We start from the raw sequence: 23,235 nt of genomic DNA, 5'->3' as shown, positions 1-23,235 counted from the left end.
TTTTTTTTATTATAACATTATAACATTGACGGGAATCGAACCTAGGACACTCCTTCCGCAGGCATATGGTTGCGAAGCGCATGGCCATAGGCTAACCACACGGATGTTGGCTCCTAATTCTGTTAGTGAATTTAACTGTGGAGAGTTTTCTTCTGTCTTCTAGTATGTGAAATCCATACTTTGTTGAGCTTTTAAATTATTTCTGGATGAGACTGCACCTATAATAATTTTTGCTGCTCTTGATTGTACCCTGTCAAGTTTTACTTTTGAGCTAGTAGGAGCTGGAGCCCAGATTGATGAGGCATATTTCATAGTGGGTCATATGAGTGCCGTATATGTAGTTTTGAGTGTCTCTGAGTTTGCACCCCACTTTGTTCCACAAAGCCTTTTGATGATATTAAGCTTTTTAAGAGCTTTATTAGATATATTTGTAATATGAGTTATAAATCTCAGTCCAGTATCTAGGGTTAGGCCTAAGTATTTTGAAGACTGTTTTTTCATTTTGGTATTATATATTTTGATTTGGGGTTGTCTATTTTTTCTATCAGTGGAGAACATGCTCAATTTTGTTTTTTCTGTGGTTATCTATAATTGAAGTTCCTTTGCCCATCTTTTTAAGCCTTTTAATGAATTATTTAGGACTTTTTCAGATTGTTGAGGATTACTGCTTGTGTGCCATATTGCTATATCATCTGCATAGCATGCTGTTTTTGTGTCATTTGTTATATGAGGATGTATATATTGTACATATAGATGAAAAATAGGAGTGGCCTTAAGGCCGAACCTTTTGGGACTCCAGCCCAAGTTCGATGCATGTTGGAATAAATTCCATTTACTTTCATTTTCTTTCTTTCATGAAATCAGAAATCCAAATTAATGCATTCCCCCTTATTCAGTATCGTATACAATTTTTACGATACTGGAATAATGGGAGACAAAAATTAATCTCCAAACGCGATTGAAGGCAGCTGTGAGATCCAAGAATATGTCTTTGGTGGTTTTTCTTGAAAGCCATCAATGACTGATTGGCACAGATAAAATGATTTATCTTCTGTACTGTGTTAGGACCTGTATGCAGTTTGGTATTAGTTGATTTTGTTATTTTCTAAGAGCTAGTTCATAAATCTGGTATGTATTATTCTTTCATTTAGTTTGCAGATAGTGCTAGTCAAAGCTATTGGCCTGTAGCTTTTAGTCACTAGGGTTTTTGTTAGGTTTTAGTAAGGGTATAATGACTTATGTTTTCCAGATGTTTGGTAGTTTGCCTGTATTCTAGGAACTGATAACCCTACAGTGTAGGGTTAACATTTGTGATGTGTTACCCCAGGTAACTCCATTTTCTTCTACAAATTAGTCGCAGATGTGCACAGTGCTTCCCCCACCCAGCTATACTCTAATCAACAATCATTCTCCACGTTAGTTAATGAGTGAGTGTAGTTCATGAAGTATGTGTCGTTCTGTAAGACTGGGGTGATAGCAAACCCTGGTGAGCATTAGTGCATGTTAACTTTGTGTTAGGTACCACAGCTATTTCTATCAATGTGCAGTGACAAGAAAGTTGATGAGTGCTCTAAGCAACCAGAAGTTACTTTTTTTTATAACAACACAAAAGGTGGTGTTGACAGTTTCGACCAGATGGCTCACGACTACACAAAAAAGCCGCAAAACCATCAGATGGCCTCTGCGCTATTTTTATGGGAGGCTGGATCAAGCAGAAATCAACTCGCAGATAATTCTCCAGTCAGCAACTAAGAAAAAGATGATTAGGTGCCGATACTTGAAGAATTTGGGCTTGAATTTTGCGACACCACACGTGAAAAGGAGACTAGCACAGCCACTGTCTGGAGAACTTAAGAATATCATAAAGTTCTGAACATCCAAGGTGATGAAGACACCAATGCTGCTCCTGCTGAGGGATCTCCAGAACCAAAAGTGAAGAAGCAAGCTAGATGTCAGATCTGTCCCGAGCCAAGGATTGGAAATCCAAAGTCCGTTGTTCAGCATGACATTTTTTGTGTGTGTGGATCACAGGAAAGACATTTGTGATGAATGTGCTAGAAAGAATTAATGTTCTACATGGTTTATAAAATGATTTTGATGCATTTTAGTCTTTTTTAAACTTTTATTAGATTTGCCAACTACAAATCATTCACATGGTAGAAAAATGTTTTATTTTTGTGTAATACATTACTAAAGCAAACATCAATTTTTGACACTCATTGTTTGTTTTGTGTAAATAAGTTTGTCATTTGTATTGTAAGGTATTTTTTTCTTCATGTACATTTTACCTGAAACCTATTAACATGTTTGCACAATTTACCTGAAAAATTAGGATATATTCTTCTTTTTTTTGTTGTTTTCATTAGAAAGTATGACACTTGGTAAAAATTTAAAATTACATAATATTGTATTTTATTTTTTATTTTCCCTTTCTTTTTTTTCCTTTCAAAATATCGTAAGTAAACTCTGTTAATAGCTTGGGCTATCTAAACATAATAACAATTTCAATTACCTATAGTGGAGGGGAGAAGAAATGTCGTGGGGCGATAACATACCCCAGATGAGCAGTGATGATGTCTAAAAAAGGGGTGAGCAGTCTAGGAGTAAATATCTTCAGGAGGCAGTTTTTGGCTATTTCTCTCATGTTTTTAATCCTGTGTCCAAAGATAAGATAAATTCTGGGTGATTTGTCAGGGTCAATTTGACTAATTGCTGTTTCTAGTTCTGTCATTGTGAGGTCTTAAATAAAGAGGTCTTCAGAAGGATTGGTTCTGGATTGTATTAGCAGATGTTTTGCCGTTTTCCTGCACCTTTTGTCTTCTTTGTTGTATTGCAGTTTGCTTACTTTAGAGAAATGTTTGGCTAGTATATTTGCCATCTGTTTGTTTGTTGCTGCTTTTGTTTTCACATGCAAAACTTTGTTTTGCTTACCTGGGAAAAGTATTAAAACCAAGTAAAAAATTTCTTGATATCTTTAATATATTTATATATATCAGGGGCGAATATTCCAGGTGTGCGGTGCTCATCCACGAAATATCAGTAGCACCGATATTATATTTTTGCGTTTATTCCGGCTTTAGACTCGCCCAATTGTTTGCAGACTTCACAATTTCTAAAATTGAACACAATATACTGTACTAATTCTTCATTGTCCTCTTCAAGAGGATAATAAAACATTATGCTTCATGAAGAAGGCACTTTTCGCCATTTAAACATTGCAGTTAATAGCCCAGGCGTGCTTTCAAAATGCATACACCTTTTTGAGCCATTCGAAAAGAAGGCGTTACTAGATGAGCTTAAATTTTGAGCTCACTCAGCACTGAGCAGCTGTGATTGGTTATTGTGTCAACCAATCCAATTGAATGTTGTCACTGTCATGAGTTGAGAGGTTACTCAAATATATCCGATGGCTTTATTAAAAACAGCTGTTACACATGTTTTCTGGAACTGAAAACCTGAAAGTGCTTGTTAGGGGAAAAATGCTAATTGTTTTTTCTTTTGCTTGTGCAGGATAGAGACATTTTTATTCTAGTCTTCGGAAACAACATACAGTAAAAAATGAATATTCTGTGTATTATAAGACATTGTTCATCTACAACAAAATACTAATATATGTGAGATTTTTACTTTAAAAAAAAAAAAAAAAACGAATGAATTTAGGATTCCTGAAAGTGTGGATAATTCCGATAATGATCGGATGTTATGTATACTGAGTCTCAGTAAACAAAATAAAATTCTTGGAAAACGGAGCAAAATATACACGACATGGGCAACAAATTTTAAGAGATGATTTGCTGCTCCATCAAACCATATTTATTCCTGCAATACTCTCTCTCATAAGTTTTTTTTTTTTAATTATGCCATCATAAATTCACTTATTCATGTTTAGAATTTATAGGATCGTGCTATTTGCTCTATCCAGCAACTTATAGGACACATATCACAAATGATAATTATTAATTATTCTTTACCATTAATGAGTGTTTCTACTCTCACTTATTCCTTCCTATTCTCACGTCTTATAAATGATGTTCACATATTTTCATCTTTGAGTATTTCAAATATACCAACCAAATATAGCATTCTCCTGCGCATTGTTTTCTAATCAATCATAAAACAGATTGTTCCTCCACTCTACGCAGAAATATTCAAAGTTATCCTGCAATTAATTGCATTGGACCAATTAAGATGAGTGCTGATGGGCTATGCCCTCTCAAAACTTTCATACATCGATAAAATGCAATCCTACAGTCATGGGTATCCACAGGGGGGGGGACGGGGCACTTCCCCCAGGATTGATTTAAAAAATTCCACAAATTATAATCGTAAAATTGATTGAGATATGTAATCTTACACCCTCCACCCTGGGAATGCTTTGTCTGTCGTTAAATTTTATTATGGGTTGGCCTGTTGCAGGGTAGCCATAGAACACGTGTTTTATTGCAGTAATAAAACACGTGTTCCTGTTTTTGGTTAATCTTTTTCATTTGTGAACAGTGACCGGTTAGTTTGCCCTCTGTGTAGTAAGTTACAGAGTGAAGGGTGAATTGTAAATTTATAGTGAAACAAATTTTTAAAAGGTAAGTGTATATAATTTAATATTATTTTACTTTTTAGTTTTATGATTTTTTGCTTTTAAACTGAAATAATTTAATTTAGGATTAATTAATTAGTTGGTTTTTAATAAAATTGCCAGTCAATTTTTTAATATATGAAATTGTGCTTATAACTATTAATTCTGAATACCTTTTTTCCCCAAGAATTAAAGATCATTAAAATCGATGCAAAATGAAAATAATGTATTTATAGTTTACATCGACAAATAATTACATAAAAAAAGCTAAAAGACATTTATTGATGTAATTATTTGTCTCCAAGCTTCCCCTTCTGGTAAACATTAAACATGACAGCACACTCAACCGAAATGATCACGCGAGCCACTGATATATATATATATACAGGGTGTTCGGGATAAATTTGACATATTTATAATTAATTATATTTTTCCGTAAGTTACATGTATTAACACACACTTCTCTTCATTTAAAAGTTTGGACCCTTCTTCATTCATATACAAGATGTCAGAAAGGATGGATAGCTGGAACCCACCTGAATCATGGAAGAGAATAACTTGTATCATGATGATTCGTGCCCGCCATCAAAATAAGGATATTACGACTGCTGCCCAATGCTCCCTGAATACAGTAAAAACAATCAGGCATGAACTAGAGACTTGCAATGGTGACTACGAGGATGTAGCAAGAAGAAAGATCCCTAGCAGACGATCTGATTGCGTTCGTACAGCAGAATTCCTCGCAAATCTGCAGGAACAGGTGTTGAAGAACCCTGGCATTGGAATTCGGGCTTTGTTCGTGGAGTTGCTAACTGTAGTCAAGCCCTGGATAACAAGGGTAGCCAATGGTAGGCCGTATGTATGGCAGCAGGATTCGGCCCCTTGGCACACCTCTGGGAAAAGTCAAAAATGGTTGTCTGAAAATTTCTACGACTTCACCAGTCCAAATGTTTGGCCTCCAAACTCCCCAGACCTTAACCCCATGGATTATTTTGTATGGGGCGCAGTTGAAAAAGACACCAATCGCACTTCCAGTAATACAAAAGCCCAGTTAATGGATAAAATTAAAACAGTTTTTGCGGCCCTTCCCAGGGAGACTGTAGCATCAGCTTGTTCGAGGTTCCGAAGCAGAATTGAAGCTGTGATCGATGCTAATGGTGGTTATTTTGAGTAAATCTTGTTGATAGTATTGTAATTAACTCTGCCTGTAATGTTTTTTTGTCAATTCATTAAATTTAATAGATACAAAGAAGATTTTCTTTTTCCTTACGAAACTGTCAAATATATCCCGAACACCCTGTATATATATATATATATATATAACGTGAGATGGTGTATTAGTTAATGTCATATATTTTTCAATTCTTGTGCTTGTATTATTAATTTGTTCAAAAGTTGAATTATATTAATAGTCCATGTGCAAGATCTTAGAATAAATGAAATCATTAATGTGATGTGATTCTTTCATTGATTAGAGTTTTGTACATGATCAACTTAGGCCCTAGTTTACGTGTCAATGATGTTTAGCATGATATTGTCGGTTATGATATGACAATCTAGGAGCTAGTTGTATTTTTACAACTTATTGGTTAACTGTAAAAAAAAAAAAAAAAAAAAGTTACAAAATTATAGAGATGGAAGCTCATCAAATATTTGTTTAAAAACGAATAAGCACCATATCAATGAATTACTTTCTGCCTGCTGTTCTTTCTTTTATAGTATATTTCTTGGTATAAACATCCAATTCTCAAAGACATCAAATACACAGATTTAAAAATGATAATAGATTTTCAAGATGTACAGGGGTGAAGCAAGCATTTTACAGGACCAACTTTCTATGCTACTTAGTGCTGCTAAACGTCTGAAGTGCAGATCTGTACAGAGGTTGCACATTGAGATAATTCCAATATTAATCTTTAGAAGTGTGAACATGACGCAAGTAACCAGTCCTTGCTGAGGTGCGACTGTCAGGAACTGATTATTCACTAAGTGAGGTTTCTTTTTCTCATTCAAGTATATATATCCTAGTCCAGCTCAGAACTTACTTCTGTCTGTGCAGAGTTCAGTGTTAGAAGTATCGCAACAAAGTAAACATACACTAATAGAAATAGAAGAACTGAACCACAAGTGGCGATATCTTTTGACAATTTGCTCCGAGATCCAATGTTAATTCCAATTACAAATACAATGCTTATTATAGTCAAAACTCAACCAAATAACATAGAATCAGGGCCCTGTGGAGATATTGAAATATTAGTTTCTTGTTCTGTATCATCTGAGTTATCTACTTCTTGTCAAGTTACCCAAAATATGATACAAGAAATTGAACCTAATGTCTCATTCGTATTACCTGAAACTGCAGTTTTGCCTTTTGCCAGTCCTTCACATCGAAGTAGTAGTTTCATGATGTCTTGGGATACATCCAGAGCACCTACTACCATCGCACCAAACAGTCATGATCAGCAGCTTCAACTACAAGGTCAGTGCGAGTTCTTATCCTTAGAGTTCCTTGTCACAACATCAGTGTGAGGTCTACTGCAGATGCTGCACAACCAAAAGTAACCAAATGCATCATATCAAACTGCATGAAAATATTAGACACGAATCTTTGTATTATCATATATTTGATGTGGACATGAAAGTAGAGTCGATGATGATGCAAGAGATGAATTGCATGCAAAATGAAATCAGAAGAATTATGGACATACAAGGCATGTTCAAAAAAGAAAAAATTTATCATTTTACAACATTTTAAGCACTGTCCCCTTCAAAGTAGTCCCCTCTACTGCCAATACACTGTTCCCAACATTTCTTCCATTGTTGGAATTCTTCCTGGAACTCAGTTCTCTTATTGCATTTTGCATGCCTAAATCTCCTTTATGGTTTGGAAACGACATCCTTTCAAAATGGTTTTAAGTTTGGGATACAGGAAGTCTGCTGGGGCTAAGTCTGGAGGATAGGGTGGATGGGGCACAACAGATGTCTGATGTTTTGCTATCTAACTGTGGAGGAGGAGCAACATGTGAGCCAGCACATTGTAGTGGTGAAACATCCAAGTCTGGTTTTGAGGCCTGTTCCTGAGCACAACTTCCCTCAAACGCACTAAAATTTCCTGGTACAACTTTGTTTACCATCTGACCATGTGGTACAAATTCATAATGCCTTTCCAATCAAAAAACACAACCTACATCACCTTGATCTTTGACTGACTCATCATTGACGCTTAAACCACTCATAGCACTGCGTTCGGCTTATACAGTCTTCCCAGTGTGGTTGATTAAGTTGGTCAAAAGTCAAAACTTGCTATCAGGTTTCCAGCAAAATTTCACAAACACATTATTCTTCAAGCTCTTTCATTGTCACTTTGTCACTAATCTGACGAACAGCTTGTACAGGGGATACTCGTAGCAGAACAGGGCAAATGGCAGTTTATTTTCAAAACCTGCCAGTTGGTGCACTATGATGTACCAAATGATTCGGTGTAGTGAATGAGAAGGTGCATAAGGTTTGTTTTCCTGGAGGTAGAATGAACAGAGTGATTGAAGCATTGGACATGAGGATTAATTGTAGTAGGGACAAATGATTTGGATGGGAACAAGGAAAGGAGAGAAAGGATAACAGTGTGGTTGGAAAAGTAGTCATTGTGTTGCAAATGTATGATAGTGATGAATTTAAGCAGCAAGCAGAGATTATGAATGCTATGTAAAGAGAAAGGAGTTCATTTTGTGAATGTGTAGAATGAATTTGAGAGATGATGGAACTATAAAGAAGATGGGATGCATTTAAATATTTTTGGTGTGAGTCGGCTGGAGATTTGTTGCTGGGAGAAGAGGTAATGACTAATGAATAGATGTGAGGTGATATGAAAGTGCAAGGAAGCAGGGTAGGGATGCTTGCAAATGGAAAGGTGAATATCATGAATGAAGTAAATGAAAGAGCAGACAACATGAAATGTGGATGCTGGATTCAGAGGTGAATGTGTGAGTGGATCGGGATTGCCTAGGATGGAAGAAGAGTTTTGGTGTGAGGAAATCTGTAGAATCAGTGGTAATATAGAAGAAAGGACTGGGGAAGATATTGAAGAGCCACATCAAAGTGATGTTCATAGGACTTGTAGAACCAGAAGTGATTTCTTATGTTTGTTTATTAATGCCAGAAGTATTCAAAATAAGGGGAACGAAATTATTGCATTGATTCAGTTTATTCATCCTAAAATTGTTGGTATAAGTGAGACATGGTTAGATGAGGATGACATCCTGACAGGAATAGAGATGGATGGATATATTTTTTATCAAGATGGACAGTGAAGAAATGGAAGAGGAGTAGTGTTGATACTAGCAGATGAGTTGTGCCCATAGATTTGCAAGGTGCAAATAGTGACTGCAGTTTTGAGGCAGTGTGGTGTGAGGTAGATGTGAACAAGATGAAATATTTAGTTGGGTGTTGCTATAGGCCTGGTGATATGGAGATAACGAGAGGGAAAAGTATAAGTAAATTAGCCTGGTTAGTAAGAATAAATGATCAATCTGGGTGGCTTTAATTATCATAATATAGACTGCATCTGGATGCAAAGAAAATGAATTTCTAAAGTTTTTGAGAGACAATTACCTTAGGCAGCACATAACAGAGGGTACACGAGGATCAAGGATATTGGATTCGATCATCACATCAGTTGGTGAGAGTGACCATGAGATGATCACTTGCAGGGTGGATAGTCATTTGAGGACTTCTGTTAGAAAGGTATATGTGTGGAATTATAAGGTTGGTAATTATGAAAAGCTGAGGAAACAGCTTGTAGCAATAACTTAGAACAAGGAACTGGATGGAAAGGATATCAATGCTGCTTTGGCCCTACTCAAGAACTATTTGGTGGAGGCAATATCAGAATGCATTCCAAAGATCAAGAGGTAAGGTATGCAATCTGGAACAAGGTATTATGGAAAAAGCACAAGATGATGGTTATAACAACTAGTTGCATAGAGTGGGCAGGAAAGTGACTCACTTGAAGAATGGGGTTGTCATTTCAGTGTTGGAAAATGTAAGGTTTTGAAATTTGGGAAGCAAAGACAAGATGTAGAGTACACAGTCAGTGGAAATATCTTGGAAGAGGTAGAGGAAATGAGGGAGATCTAGGAGTGGTTGTGGACAAGGACGTATTATTAAAATTGTGAGGACAGCACAGCAGATAATTGGAATGGTGCAAAGGGCACTGACTTGTAAGGATGGTTTGGTTCCCTTGTATAAGGCTTTGATCATACCACATATGGATTATTGTGCACAGATTTGGTCTAGTTCTCAAAAGGATGGAGATATATTTGAAAATGTCCAGAGACAATTGACTGAGGCATTTTCTGGTCTCTGGAATGTTTGAGTATGAAGACTGATTGAGAAAATTCAATTTGCAGAAATTGGTGCATAGGAGGAGGATAGGGGATGTGATCAAGACATATAAGCTGTTATATGGTTATTACCAGATTAATGTATGGAAGGCTTTGCATAGAATGAGTAAAGACAGAGAGAGTACAAGAGGTCATCCCTGGATGCTATATGAGAACAATGTGAGCAAGGAGATGATGAGCAGGGTTTTTTTGCGTAGAGTATTGATTGATTGATCTCATCCATCCCTTTAGGACTGGTAGAGTCCCCTAATGAGGGGTTCACGACACGGACGGTTCATCACTCCTTGATGCATCCCCTAAGGGTAGTAATTCATGACTGTAATCCACATGTGTTCACATGGTCGATTTGCTTGCTTGTGGGATGAAAAACCCCAGATAAATCGGGGGCAGGAGACCCTGCTGTTCATACCAAAGACCGACTAACTTGGCTGAGGTGGACCTTTAAGCTTCTCACGTCGTCAATGGGAATCAAACCTAGGACACTCCTTCCCCAGGCATATGGTTCCGAAGCACAAAGCCACTAGTCTAACTGCGCAGGCAGATGACTGGTGACTATCTTTAATTTTCTAATCAGCTGAGTATCTTAAAAATCCCCTGGTGGTGTTAGTACATTGGCATAGAGTATAGTGACTGGAATGCATTGCCTGAGTAGTGAGTGTGGAGACAGTGAACATATTTAAGGTGCGATATGATACTGTGTGTGTGTGAGAGAGAGAGACAGTGGGACCTCTTGCGATGAGTCTTGGCTCCATGAGGTTTAGTAATGGTAATAATGTTGTTGCACTTCACTTATGGAGTAGAACATGTTTGATAATCATGCTTTATTTTGTGAGTGGTGGGTATCTTTAATTTTTTAATCAGCTGAGTATCTTAAAAATCCCCTAGTGGTGTTATTACATTAGGTAAATTTGCTGTTTGTTTACTGTATCAGAATGATATTAAAGAGTTTCCAATTCTAGTCTCCAAACTTTCATTATAATATGAATATATAATAACTAACCAAGAAACATACAAACTGCTTTTTAGCTTGAATGAAAAAGTGTATATTGAAAAGGCATTTATTAAATATAAATGTGAACCTATGAACTCAACTTTCCCATTGTGTGTTCAACACCATGTCCTTAAAAAGTCAGTCAGATGCAGTTTGCCGTGCTCTTAGAAATTATTGATATTAATAAAGATATATTTTAGAATGCAACCAAAGGAAGGGATCCAATTTTAATTTTATTTGCTCAGTACAAATTTGATATGAAGTTTTGATTAAAATAAATGTAATAAGCAAAATGATGCAGGAACCAAAAATCAATGTCTGTAATGCTCTTGAAAGTGTAGAAGAGAATAAGAAATCCTTTGAAGAAAAAGTAACGATGTTTATGAAAAAAAGTGATGCTAAACAAATTGCAGTCTCCTTGCATTGATGACAACACTACAAAAAGGAAGAAGACCAATTTTAACTGTGATTCCTGCAATCATCTTTTTGATTAAAAACTAAATTTCGAAATTTTTTTTGTGTTGCAAGCAACATCATTTGAAGAATTGTTATGAAAGTAAACTACTGTTACTATGTAAATATTTCAATTGAAATTGGCTGAACATAGTAAGGAATGTAATATTGTTGAGACATCAATGTATAAAGAACTAGAAACCTCCAGTTGCTTTATGAAATCTAGTATGACTCCTAGGTTTTGAGTTTAAGAGAACGTATTATCAGAGACCTAGAGTCAAGACTCATCAAGGAAGGCTATAAATCACCCATGCTTGCTGTAATACGTTCTCTTAAACTCAAAACCCGTCTTTATAATCTACATTCCACAATCTCGATTATCCTGTAGCCTTTACATAGCTTCTTTAAGCACTTAAAGCCTTGGAGATTAAATCTTTGTCAAGTAGTCCAGGTGCGTTTGTTTAAATATGTTAAACAACAGTGGCCCCTCGGACAGAACCCTGTAGTACCCCACTAGTCACCTTCTTTTTTTCAGGACACTGTACTTCCGTACACAACTTGCTAACTCCTATCAGTCAACCATCCCTGCAACAAAGCTACCAAATGACTGTCCATCCTCTTTAGTTTCAACAGTAGTTTATAATGCAGTACTCGATCAAATGTCTTAACAAAATCCAATAAATCACGGTATATGCTTCTCCTGTGCCCAATATACTAATCATCCTGTTTTAAAATGTAAAAAAGTTACTGAAAATGACCCCCCCCCCCTCAACAAACCTATACTGCTTTCAAAAAATTTCCATTATCATCAACCCAAGCTTGTATTCTGTCTCTAACCAGCCTCTCTTACATCTTTACCACTACCTTTTAGTATATGCAGTGCACTATATTTCCCTGTTTCCACTCTTCTGGGATTGTTCTTTTTGCCATACTTCTGTTGAACAACCAGGTCAAAAGCACTGCAAGCTTTTTTTCACATTCCTGCAGTATATGTGGTGATATTCTATCTCAGCCTAACATCAAGGTCACTTAAAATTGAAACACTTCTCATTCTTCAGCTGTCAGTCTGCTGTCTCCCCTCCCATTGCTATTCAACACCACTCTTACCTCCATCCCCCTACATGAAATACTCTAACAAAATACTCATTGGATATTTCCACTATGAGGTGCTATCCAAAGGTTTGGAGAATTTGAACTGGTTGTAGTATGGCCTTTGGCCACTATAAGCAAGTACCCTTTGTGAATTAGTATGCCAACAGACTGAGCAGCTGTGTTTTGGGTTACGTGCATTTTAGTGGTTCAGCAATTTTCTTCTCCAAACTGTCAATACTAAGTTTTACTAGTATGTCACCACAATACTACCTAGTTGGTAGTATTGTGGTGACATACTCTATTATTGTCTGGGACAATTTTGTTAAGGCTAACACTTGAGTTCTAAGTGTTGCTTCCTGGTTACCAATTCACCCATTATTATTATTGGCCTCCTGTTGCTCATGTCTCGTCTGTCTGGACATATTGGAATCGTATCTCTGCATTTCCTGGCCTGTAGGAATCTCATAGCATATCGCCTTTCTTCAAGTTCCACATTTGAGAGGACACAGCTCTTCTGAAAAAATTATCAGTAATACCTCACCTTCAATTTTATCTTTTCTTTCTTTTCAAAAAATGCTGTGATCAAATCATTCTATTAGGTGAGTACGTCACCCTCCATTAACCACATCTCGCTAAACACCAATGATTTGTGGACTGACTAACTGTATCAATGCCACAAACTCTGCACATAATTTTAGTACTCATTGAATTGGTGTATTAGCATAGTAGCTTTTCCCTTCCCACAATTCCTTACCTCATCTGCTACTGTCATTGAAGCCATTATCTTGTCTTCCTTTGTCCATCATCTCTCACCTATTCTAATATCTTAGTCCCACTATCTAGTTTTCATTTCCCTTATTGATTATAGACTTTCCTGCTGTCATCAACAATTACAAGCTTCACACTACCACTCTCACTCAAATGTAGGCCTGATATTGAAAATGGTGTAATCTCTGAAATCACAAAACTGATTATTGTACAGGTGATGCAGAAATTACAGAAAGACAAGCTTCATTTAAAGCAACATTTGGAGGACAAGCAAACTGGGAAACAAAGCATGCAATCCAGTAAGTTAGTAACTGAAATCATGTAAGTAATGTCTATTGCAAAAAATATATTATTTTATATGGTGACCAGGTTATAACTAAGTTTTCCCTGAACAGAAATTAAAAATAAAGAAAAGTCAAAAGAAACTGTTGTTACTGGAAGTAAAAGAAAGAATGAATATGAAAAATAACTACTGGATGCAGATAATATTCAGGTGACAAATGCAGAAGAGATGTTCAGCTAATGAGTGTCCATTTTGCTAAAAGCTATAAACCTGGTGTATGCAACATTGAATTCACTGTTATAGGATGAAGAAACTCGTGTGAGAGGAGGAAGTACTAGAGCTGTTGTAAAACAGTATGAATTTGGCAGTAGGGAGTGATGTGATATCGCGTTGCTAACGTTGTTCAGCTGAACTGGCTGTTCCTATGATATGTGTGTGTAATTTAAGTCACAACACGGAAGATTCTACAGGAGCAGAAAGAATATATGATAATTCTTATTATAACAAGCTGATGTGTCTATTGACCTACCAGTATCTCTGGAGTGGTGAAGATTTTCAAAAGTTGGTTAGGCTTGCATACAGAAATTGGTTGAGAAAGAATATATGTTGCAATAAACAATATAGATTTACTAAGAAAAGGTCAATTTGATCAACTTGCTCACATTTTATAATAACATTACCATTGCATTAGACAAGAAGAATGGAACGCTATGATACTTTTGAATTTTGCTGAGGCTTTTGTCAGAATTTAGCATGGAAGACTGTTGCATAAATTGGAGAATATGAGATTGTATTATAATATATTAGCATGTATAAGAGTGTGGCTGACTGACATATCAAAAGGTGTTGTGTGTGGGGGGGGTGCAAAATTTAAAGGTGACCAGTGGTGTACTACCTCAAGAATAAGTCCTTGGTCCATTGTTATTCAGTCTTTACATTAATGACATTAGAAAGAATTTAACAGGGGAAATACAGATATTTGCTGATGATACAAAGATAGGCTGGATAATCAGGAATGCAGCACTTGTGGAAAGATTTGAATAAAGTGACCAGGCTAGGGATCATCTAGTTGTAGTAGATAGGAAGTTGAAGTTCAAGGACCATAAAGCAAAGATCACAAATACAACTTAGAGGATAATTGGAATCCTATAACAAACCTTGACATATAAAGATAATGAAGTCATTTTGTCTCTTTACAAATCCTTGATAATACCTCACTTAGACTATTGTGTGCACATCTGGTTTCAGTGGCAATTCTGATACAGGGGAGAGTGTGGTAAAAAATAAATAAATAAATGAAATATCAGTTCTGTGGATGCAGACATTAGCAAGCAGGAAAAGGAGGGGGGTGATGTGATTGAGACTTACCGACTTCTAAATGGGTTATACAGGATATTAGCTGTGTTTGCACATTCTTAAATGCTACCAATGTCAGATTCTTTCCTAATAGCTTTGTTTTTAATATGATTCTACTATTGATGCCATCTGTTCACTCAATTTTTTTGAGAACCCTCCTAAGTGTGATCTGTATCTTTCATCAAGTATTTTATTTCTAACTCATCTCTCAGATCCATAATTTAAAACTGGTTTGAAGACTGTCTTATATACTGCTAGTTTGATGTTTTGGCTAATTTCACTGTTATAAATGTATTCAGCTGGTTCTCACATACTGGCTTTGCTTATTCTGTTGTCTTGTCTGTTTCCAAATTTAATTTGCCATCTTCAATAAAAACTGGCCTTTAAATAGCTGAAATATTTTTTTACTTGTTCCATAAGTTATCCATTGATAAAGCAGCTGAAGTTTTCTATGTTCATGCCTATTGTCATAATTTTTGTCTATTTATTGCTGATTTTTGTGCCCAATTTTTGTTACAGCTGTTGTGTGATTTAGAGTACCTGGAAACTTGCACCTGATGTGTTTAGGAGTACATCATCTGCATAAAGCAAAGCTAAGTTTCATATCTCTGATCTAATAAGGTTTAATGCCACTTTCTTTTATAAAGCAATCCGTATAAATTATGAATAAGACTGGATATAATGTGCATTTTTGTCTTACTCCTAATTTTACATCAAACCATCTTCCTGTATTCCTTTCAATTCTGACTGCTGACCTACAAGATAAATATAGACTCTGTATTGCTCTGTGATGTTCCATTTACCCCATATAATTCTAGTGTTTTGAAAAGCTTTTCTGTGGGTGCCTTGTCATGTTCCCATGATCTCTCAAATATTTGTCTTAAAGTGAAAATCTGATCTTGGCAAACTTCTGTTTGGCCTGAATCCAGCTTGTTCTTCAAGTTTCTCTTCCACAATTTTTCTCAACCTCTTATAAACTATGCTTGCATAAATCTTGCCAAACACTCAGTAAGGAAATTCCTCTAATTCTCACATTGTTTTATTTCCATTTTTATAAATTGGCACTATGAATGATCTACTCCAGTAATTCAGAATACGAACCACGGCATAATTGAGACCTTCTGAATTATAGATTGTAGCCACTGTAAAACTTTTATGCCGCCATATTTGAGCATTTCTGGTTGAATATCATTTACTCCAGCTGCCTTTCCACAGTTGATGTTTTTGATGGCTTTATTTATCTCAGGTATTGATCTGTAATCTTGAAAATGATCTAGTATGTGTTGTATAATAATCTTTCAAAGTAATTACTCCAAACATCTAGGATATCCTTATTTTCAGTTTTCTTGTCACCTTTATCATATTTGGTTCCTTTTTACAGTACACTTTTCTCCATTTTTAAGCTTTTTTAATAGCCTCCAGAACATTTTGCCACCTTTCTGACATTTAACTTCTATACTCTTTCCGTGACTTTTGTTTAGCTACTTTTATGCATAGCTTAATCCTTACATTTTTTGCTGTATTTTTTTAGGCAGTGTTTCTCAAAATTCAGATATCCACGTACCCTTTCTTAAATTTTCATTATTACCAAGTACCCCCTAATTAATTAATTTAAAATATTAATTAAAATGTAAATATCTATTTTATTTGAATTTATATGTTCATGTAAACAAAAAATATGATTTCTTTTTAATAGAGCAAAATTTGGAATAGGTTCCTCTTCATTTCCCGTCCACGAAAATCCACATTTCAAGTAATTCATATCATACTTACGAAGAGTTTTAATCCACTTCCTAGTTGGTTCTCTAGAGATGTCAGACGACACACTCTTATTAATTTCATTTGATCCAGATGCAATATCAACGTTCTCTTGTTGCTTACAGCTACTTGTATTTGCTATATTGCTCTCTTTTGGGGGTTTTATAAATCCAATCTTGGATTTATAAAACCAAAGACAAATTAGCATTTCAACAGTTGAGTTGAAATGTTAATTCCCTTCAGCTGAATTCCATAACATCTGAAACACATTCACTATATATTTATATATCTCTTAGTTTTAACACGTTAACGATGGAGTGGTGTCAAGCAAAACCATGTGTTCCACTGGCAACATATGGTTTTGCTTGGTCTATAGAGCAATTTCTGTTGGCGAGGGGGATGTATTTTATTAGTTAGTGCTGTTTTTATCCTGGTTGTCTCTAATTGCACTGTTTGTTGAAAAATATAATGACTCCTTTAATTATGCATAGCCAAAAATTTGCCACCTACCCCCCTCCCCAACAACCTTTCGCATACCACACTTTGAGAAACACTGTTTTAAGGCATCTGCTGACTTATTTGCTAGTAACTTTTGGTATGCTTTCTTCTTTTCCAGGACTGCTTCTTTAATTTCTTGTGTCTGTCATAGGGTTCTTATTTTTCTATCCTTGCAGACAACTTCACTACCCCCTCCACATGAACTTGTGCACATCTTTATTTTGGAATATGGTGTGTTAGTAATGACCTGTCCATGTCCTGAGGCAGAATCCAGCAAATACCATTATTATTAGCTTTGCCCTTTTCTCCAAATTTTCCCTGTATGTTCCTATATATGTGATATATGTGTGTGTGTGATGGGATTCATTTCCTACTCTGCTGTTTAGATCTCCAACAATGACCACTTTTTGTCAGCTGCCTGCTCTATTATTTTTTTTTTTTTTTTTTTTCCACTTCTTCCTTAATTGAGTACCTTCTGTGAGAACATAGGCATAAGTTAGTTTTATTATCTATTTCCCTGTGGTAAAGGTTGCCCATGTAACTACTCAAAATTGCCTTCCAGTCAAGTTTATCTTCATGTTTGATGTTGAATGCTATTTCTACTCTTTCCCTTCCTTGATCATTATTGCATAAATATAACATTCCATATATGTTATTTATTAATCTGATCTCCCATGTTTTGTCATCTTTGTTTTGGTGCTGCCGATTATGTCCATGTGGTACTTTGCAGGTTCTTCTGCAAGTTTGATTTCCTCATCATCATCATCATCAAATTCCTGCCATGTACCCTCAAGGGGTGTACAGGATATGACAGTACTACATGAAAAAATTACATCATTACTAACTTCCTATCTACAATTTTCCTCCAAATCAGTCTGTTACTTGTCAAGACTCCAACATTATCAGATCTTATATTTCTATCGTCTAAGGCACTTTGTACCGTATCAAACCACCTATATCTTGGTCTTCCTCTGGGTCGTTTTCCTGCCAACCTGGCAGAGAACACTTGTTTTGCTAATCTTTCCTCTCCCATTCTATTTAAGTGACCACACCACCTGAGATTAGCTCTGCTAACGCATTCCTGGATGCTGACAATGTCAAGTTCTTTCCTAATATCCTCATTTTTAATATGATATTGCCATTGATGCCATCTGTTCAGGCCTCTAATCTTTCTCAGAACTCTCATATCTGCGGTCTCTAGTCTTTGGTCAAGTGTTTTACTTCTGACCCAGCTCTCAGATCCATAAGTTAAAATTGGTTTGAACACAGTCTTGTATACAGCTAATTAGTATTCCGACTAATTTCTTTCTTATTCCATATGAATTTATTCAATTGACTTCCCACGATACCAGCTTTGCTGATTCTGTTGTCTATTTCTATATTTAGTTTACCATCTTCAGTAAAAATTGTGCCTAAGTAGCTGAAATGTTTTACTTGTTCCACAGGTTCTCCATTCACAACACAGTTGACATTTTCAATGATTCTGCCTATTTTCATTGTCTTTGTCTTTTTATTGCTGACCTTCATGCCATATCTATTACAACAGCTATTCAATTTAGTCAGAGAATCTTGCAGACTTGTAGCGGATTTATTTAGAAGTATAACATCATCTGCATAAAGCAAAGAGCTGACATTAACATCTCCAATTTTGATATCAGGTTTAATACCACATTCCTTCATAATGTGATCCATATAGATAATGAATAACAGAGGGGATAATGTACATCCTTGTCTCACACCAGATTTAACATTAAACCATCTTCCTGTACTTCCTTCAATTCTAACTGCTGACTCACAACTCAAATAAAGACTAAGCATTGCTTGATATAATGCCCCATTGACACCATATAACTGCAGCGTATTGAATAGCTTCTCTCTTGGCACCTTGTCATATGCCTTTTCCAAATCGACAAAACTTAAATACAGATCTTTGTTATATTCCCATGCTTTCTCGACTATTTGTCGTAAAGTGAAGATCTGAACCTGACAGCCTCTATTTGGTCTGAATCCAGCTTGTTCTTCACCAAGCTTTTCTTCCACAATTCTTCTCAACCGTTTCTCAAGTATACTTGCATAGATCTTTCCAGGAACACTCAGTAGGGAAATACCTCTAATTCTCACATGCAGTTTTATTTCCCTTTTTATATATGGGTACTATGAGAGCTCTACTCCAATCATCGGGAATTCGTCCCTCTGTCCAGGCTTTCTGAACTATGCAGTGCAGCCACTGTAAGACTCTTATACCACCATACTTCAGCATTTCTGGTCGAATATCATCTATTCCTGCTGCCTTTCCACATTTCAAGCCTTTGATGGCTTTTTCTACTTCAAGTATGGATATGTATTCCTGACTGCATGCCTGGTCAGTGTTTTTTATCACTGTGCTGTCATCACTGCTTGTTTCATTTAGCAGTTTTTCAAAGTAATTACTCCATACTTCAAGGATATCTTTTTCTCCTGTTTTCATTTCACCTTTATCATCTCTAATTCCTTTTACAGCACTCTTTCCTCCATTCCTAAGCTTCTTCAACAACCTCCAGAATATTTTGCCACCTTCTTGATATTTATTTTCTATATTCTTGCCAAAGTCCTCCCATGACTTTTGTTTAGCTAGTTTTACACACTGTTTAGCTTTCTTACATTTGTCTCTGTATTCTGTAAGAGTAAAAGCTGATTTATTTGCCAGGAACTTTTGATATGCTTTCTTCTTTTCCTTCACTGCCTCTTTAACTTCCTGTGTCCACCAGGGAGTTCTGATTTTTTTATCCTTGCACACAACCTCACCACATGCCTCTCTGGCAGAATCAATCAATGTTTCCTTCAGAGTTTGCCACTGAATCTCCAAGGTTTGATTCCTGTTCTCAAACTCTTTCATTTTCTTTTCAATAATATTTCTGTATTTTAGTCTACAGTTCACATCTGAGAGCTGCTCAACTTTTATTCGCTTTAAAACTTTCTTACATATTATTCTTTTCAATATGAAATTCAATTTTATCCTGCTCAAGACTAAATAGTGATCACTTCCAATTTCAAATCCTCTGTACACTCTGGTGTCCTGCACCAGGGAGAAAACATCACTATCAACAATAACATAGTCAATGAGACTTTTCTTATTCCTAGCCTCTTCTCTCCATGTGAATTTGTGCACATTTTTATGTTGGAACATGGTGTTAGTAATCAGTTTGATTTCCTTTCCATTAATATTCTGTATATTGATGGTTCCTATCTTCAGTTCTTCTGAAGTTGGGTTTATTCTCCTTGTACGTGTGAAGTTAGAGTTTGTTCCAGTAGTTGACTTTTCACTGTTTCTCCTGATTTCCTTGCAACAAAAACAGTGGAGCTTTTTTTTAACTGAGCGATGCCACAGCCAGCATGAAATCTCATGTTATATTATTTGTATTTGTGGTTTAAGCCAATAAAGAGTACAGTTTGGACGGCTAAGTTCCATATTGCCAGCCCATCCTTTTTTGTACGGTATCCATTGGGTACCTACTAATGGGGCACAACCACCTGAAGGTGAGGATTGGACATTTGGTCAGAAGCTCTAGTATGTTGATGTTAGTCTTAGATGAAAATAGCTGGATGGAGCTGTGATCACCTTAAGATCAATTTAAGTTATCATCACCATTTTGGGAATTTGAAGATTTTTTTATGGTGACAAAATCAGTTGCCTATCTAATTATCAAGAATTAAAACAGAAAAGGAAATTTGAACTGGATAATCCATCTACCAAAAGGATAGTCATTTGCATAGTGGTACTAGAATTCAGATTGGCATTGTGTTTATGATGATGTAGAATTTCTGTGGGTTGAAACTGATATTCCTGCAGTAAGTACTGTTTTGCATTTACAGATTGCCAGAATATTTAATTTTTACAACAAGAACACACTTAAAGAAAATGCAACAGTAGTAATGACAATGCCATTGACAGAACTACACAACTTAAGTCATAGGATAACATTAGTTAGAAAGTTCTGGTATAGGTGGATTAAATTATATTTATTATATTATATATATTTATTTTTCTATTTAAGGCTACATGAAGAGATTGAGGATTTCTTCCAGTATATGTCGCCTTCCCAAGAAGAACATCATATGAGGTTAGATGTTGTTGAACGGATCAAGCAGGTTATTCTTTCTCATTGGCCACAAGCAAAGGTAACTTAAAATATAAGTTTTTTTTAAATTTAGACTATTCGTATTTGGTCTTTATATACTTAAATAAACATACAAACTTATTCTGATTGTAAGACCATCGGTTTAATACACATATCTACAAGAACGTCGCCTAGTTTCACTAGTATAATGTCTAGCTTTGTCAAAACTAAAAAGATGAAAGAAAATAATAAATGCAAAAAAACGAAAGAATACAGTATTTTCTTTCACCTTTTTAGTCTTGACAAAGCTAGACAGTATGCTAGTGAAACCAGTCGACTTTCTTGTACATATGTGTATTAAACAGATGGTCTTACAGTGAGAATAAGTTTTTTTTTTTTTTTTTTTTAATTATATATGTTTAAGATTTTTTGGAATCTGCAGTTCCAAGATCTTTTCATAGACAAGATTGCTGTCTAGAAAAAATCAAATTCTAAATGGTTTAAAAAATAATTAACTATTTTATTCCTGTTTAATAGCAAAGTCATACATGCTTAGTCTGGGCATGTTGCCTAACATCAAAGATTTTTGGTGTCACAAATCTTTTTTAAGTAAGCAAGTGCATTACATTCATGAATATGTATACTTAAGGAGCTACAAAAAATTATACTGATTAAAACTGGTCCTTTACAATGCAGACATAGAGGAAATGCTACTCTACAGCTTGGGGTTCAGATCCTTGTTCCTTACTTCCTCTGCACAGTGTACAGTCTGGTCAAAACTTGATCATGATTATCACAACTATTTGTTTCTTCAAGAGAAGGTACCTTTCAATTGTCAGATCCTGTCCACCAACAGGGAATACAAATTGCGGATGCATTCTACATACACAACCCATTCCAGCTTTCTTACTTTGATGAAAACACTTGACACTGAACCCTGTAAATAAAATCTTAGTTGAGTAGCATTCTTTCCATTCATTAGGAAATTCGGTGTAGCATCCATCAGATTATTATTGATATGCAGCATGCAAACCTGGCATTACTTTGTCTGGAGTGTTTTGTAGGTTGTCTATACAAAATACCCAGCTTCCCTTCTCTCCTAGCAGCTTTGTATTCCACACTGCTATTGTAAAAATAATCATAATTTAAAATTCTGAATATTTTTACAAATGGTTCATGTTAGTAAGTTTATTAGTTTTTGTTTCATAGCACACGTTGTCGGCACTTGCGATGTGCTCGTTATCGAAATTGTTTTGTCAAAGTAATTTGTAAAGCAGTTAAAAATTTATGTATACTTACCGGATTTGAATAGTTGTTTACTTTAAACAATTTTATTGTAGTTTAAAATTATCAAGTGTTGTGTTTTGAAGAGATATCCTCGTTATGCCAATGGAAACAACGTGTCAGCCATTATATTTAGTTTCTCGCTTGCCATTTTCAAGGAGGGTGCATGATCGCTGAGAAGTTTGATGTGTGATTGACAGCTGACAGAAAGCGTTCCGGATCGTAGTAACGAAGAGAGAAACAGGAGATCGTTCTGAGAGAAAAATTAGAACACAGGCTGGCAGACATTTAGATTCAGAGGAAACTGAGATTTTTTTTATGTGACAGTCAGAGGAAAATTAATAGTAGATTCCGAAAAAGGAATCGTGGAACTATGAAGTTTTAAAGTGGAATAAGTATTGATAAATAAAAGGGAAATATTGCTGTAGGTGTTTTAAAAGGAATATTGGAGGAAACACTAATTGGAAGGTTTATAGTAGGTTCTAAAAAGGGAATCGTAGCACTGTGAATTTTTTTAAAGTGGAAGAGTTAAACTGTCAATAAGCATTAGTGAATAAAAGAAGAAATTGCTATTTATGTTCTAAAGGAATGTTCGAGAAAACTCTGATTAGGAAGTTTCATCTGTATTAAGTATGCCGGATCTAACTATTATTTCTACTAAAAAAGAGACAGAATTGAGTTAG

The 23,235-nt window shown here is 35.6% G+C and overlaps 1 protein-coding gene across 2 annotated transcripts in view; it reads left to right on the top strand.

Annotated features, from left to right (window-relative positions):
- LOC150096867 (terminal nucleotidyltransferase 4B-like) overlaps window positions 1-23,235 on the top strand; it is a 239,884-nt gene that overhangs the window by 14,778 nt on the left and 201,871 nt on the right. For both annotated transcript variants that reach the window (XM_090408317.1, XM_090408319.1), the window contains exon 2: window positions 21,206-21,329. In XM_090408317.1, the coding sequence (XP_090264443.1) occupies window positions 21,206-21,329 (124 nt within the window). The remainder of the gene's footprint in view (window positions 1-21,205; window positions 21,330-23,235) is intronic.

Source organism: Typopeltis vanoorti, chromosome 18 (assembly GCF_054136105.1).
Source record: "Typopeltis vanoorti isolate ZY-2024b chromosome 18, IOZ_Tvanoo_1.0, whole genome shotgun sequence".
In the NCBI taxonomy this organism is placed as follows: Eukaryota; Metazoa; Arthropoda; class Arachnida; order Uropygi; family Thelyphonidae; genus Typopeltis; species Typopeltis vanoorti.
This window is presented reverse-complemented; position numbering and strand designations above follow the sequence as displayed.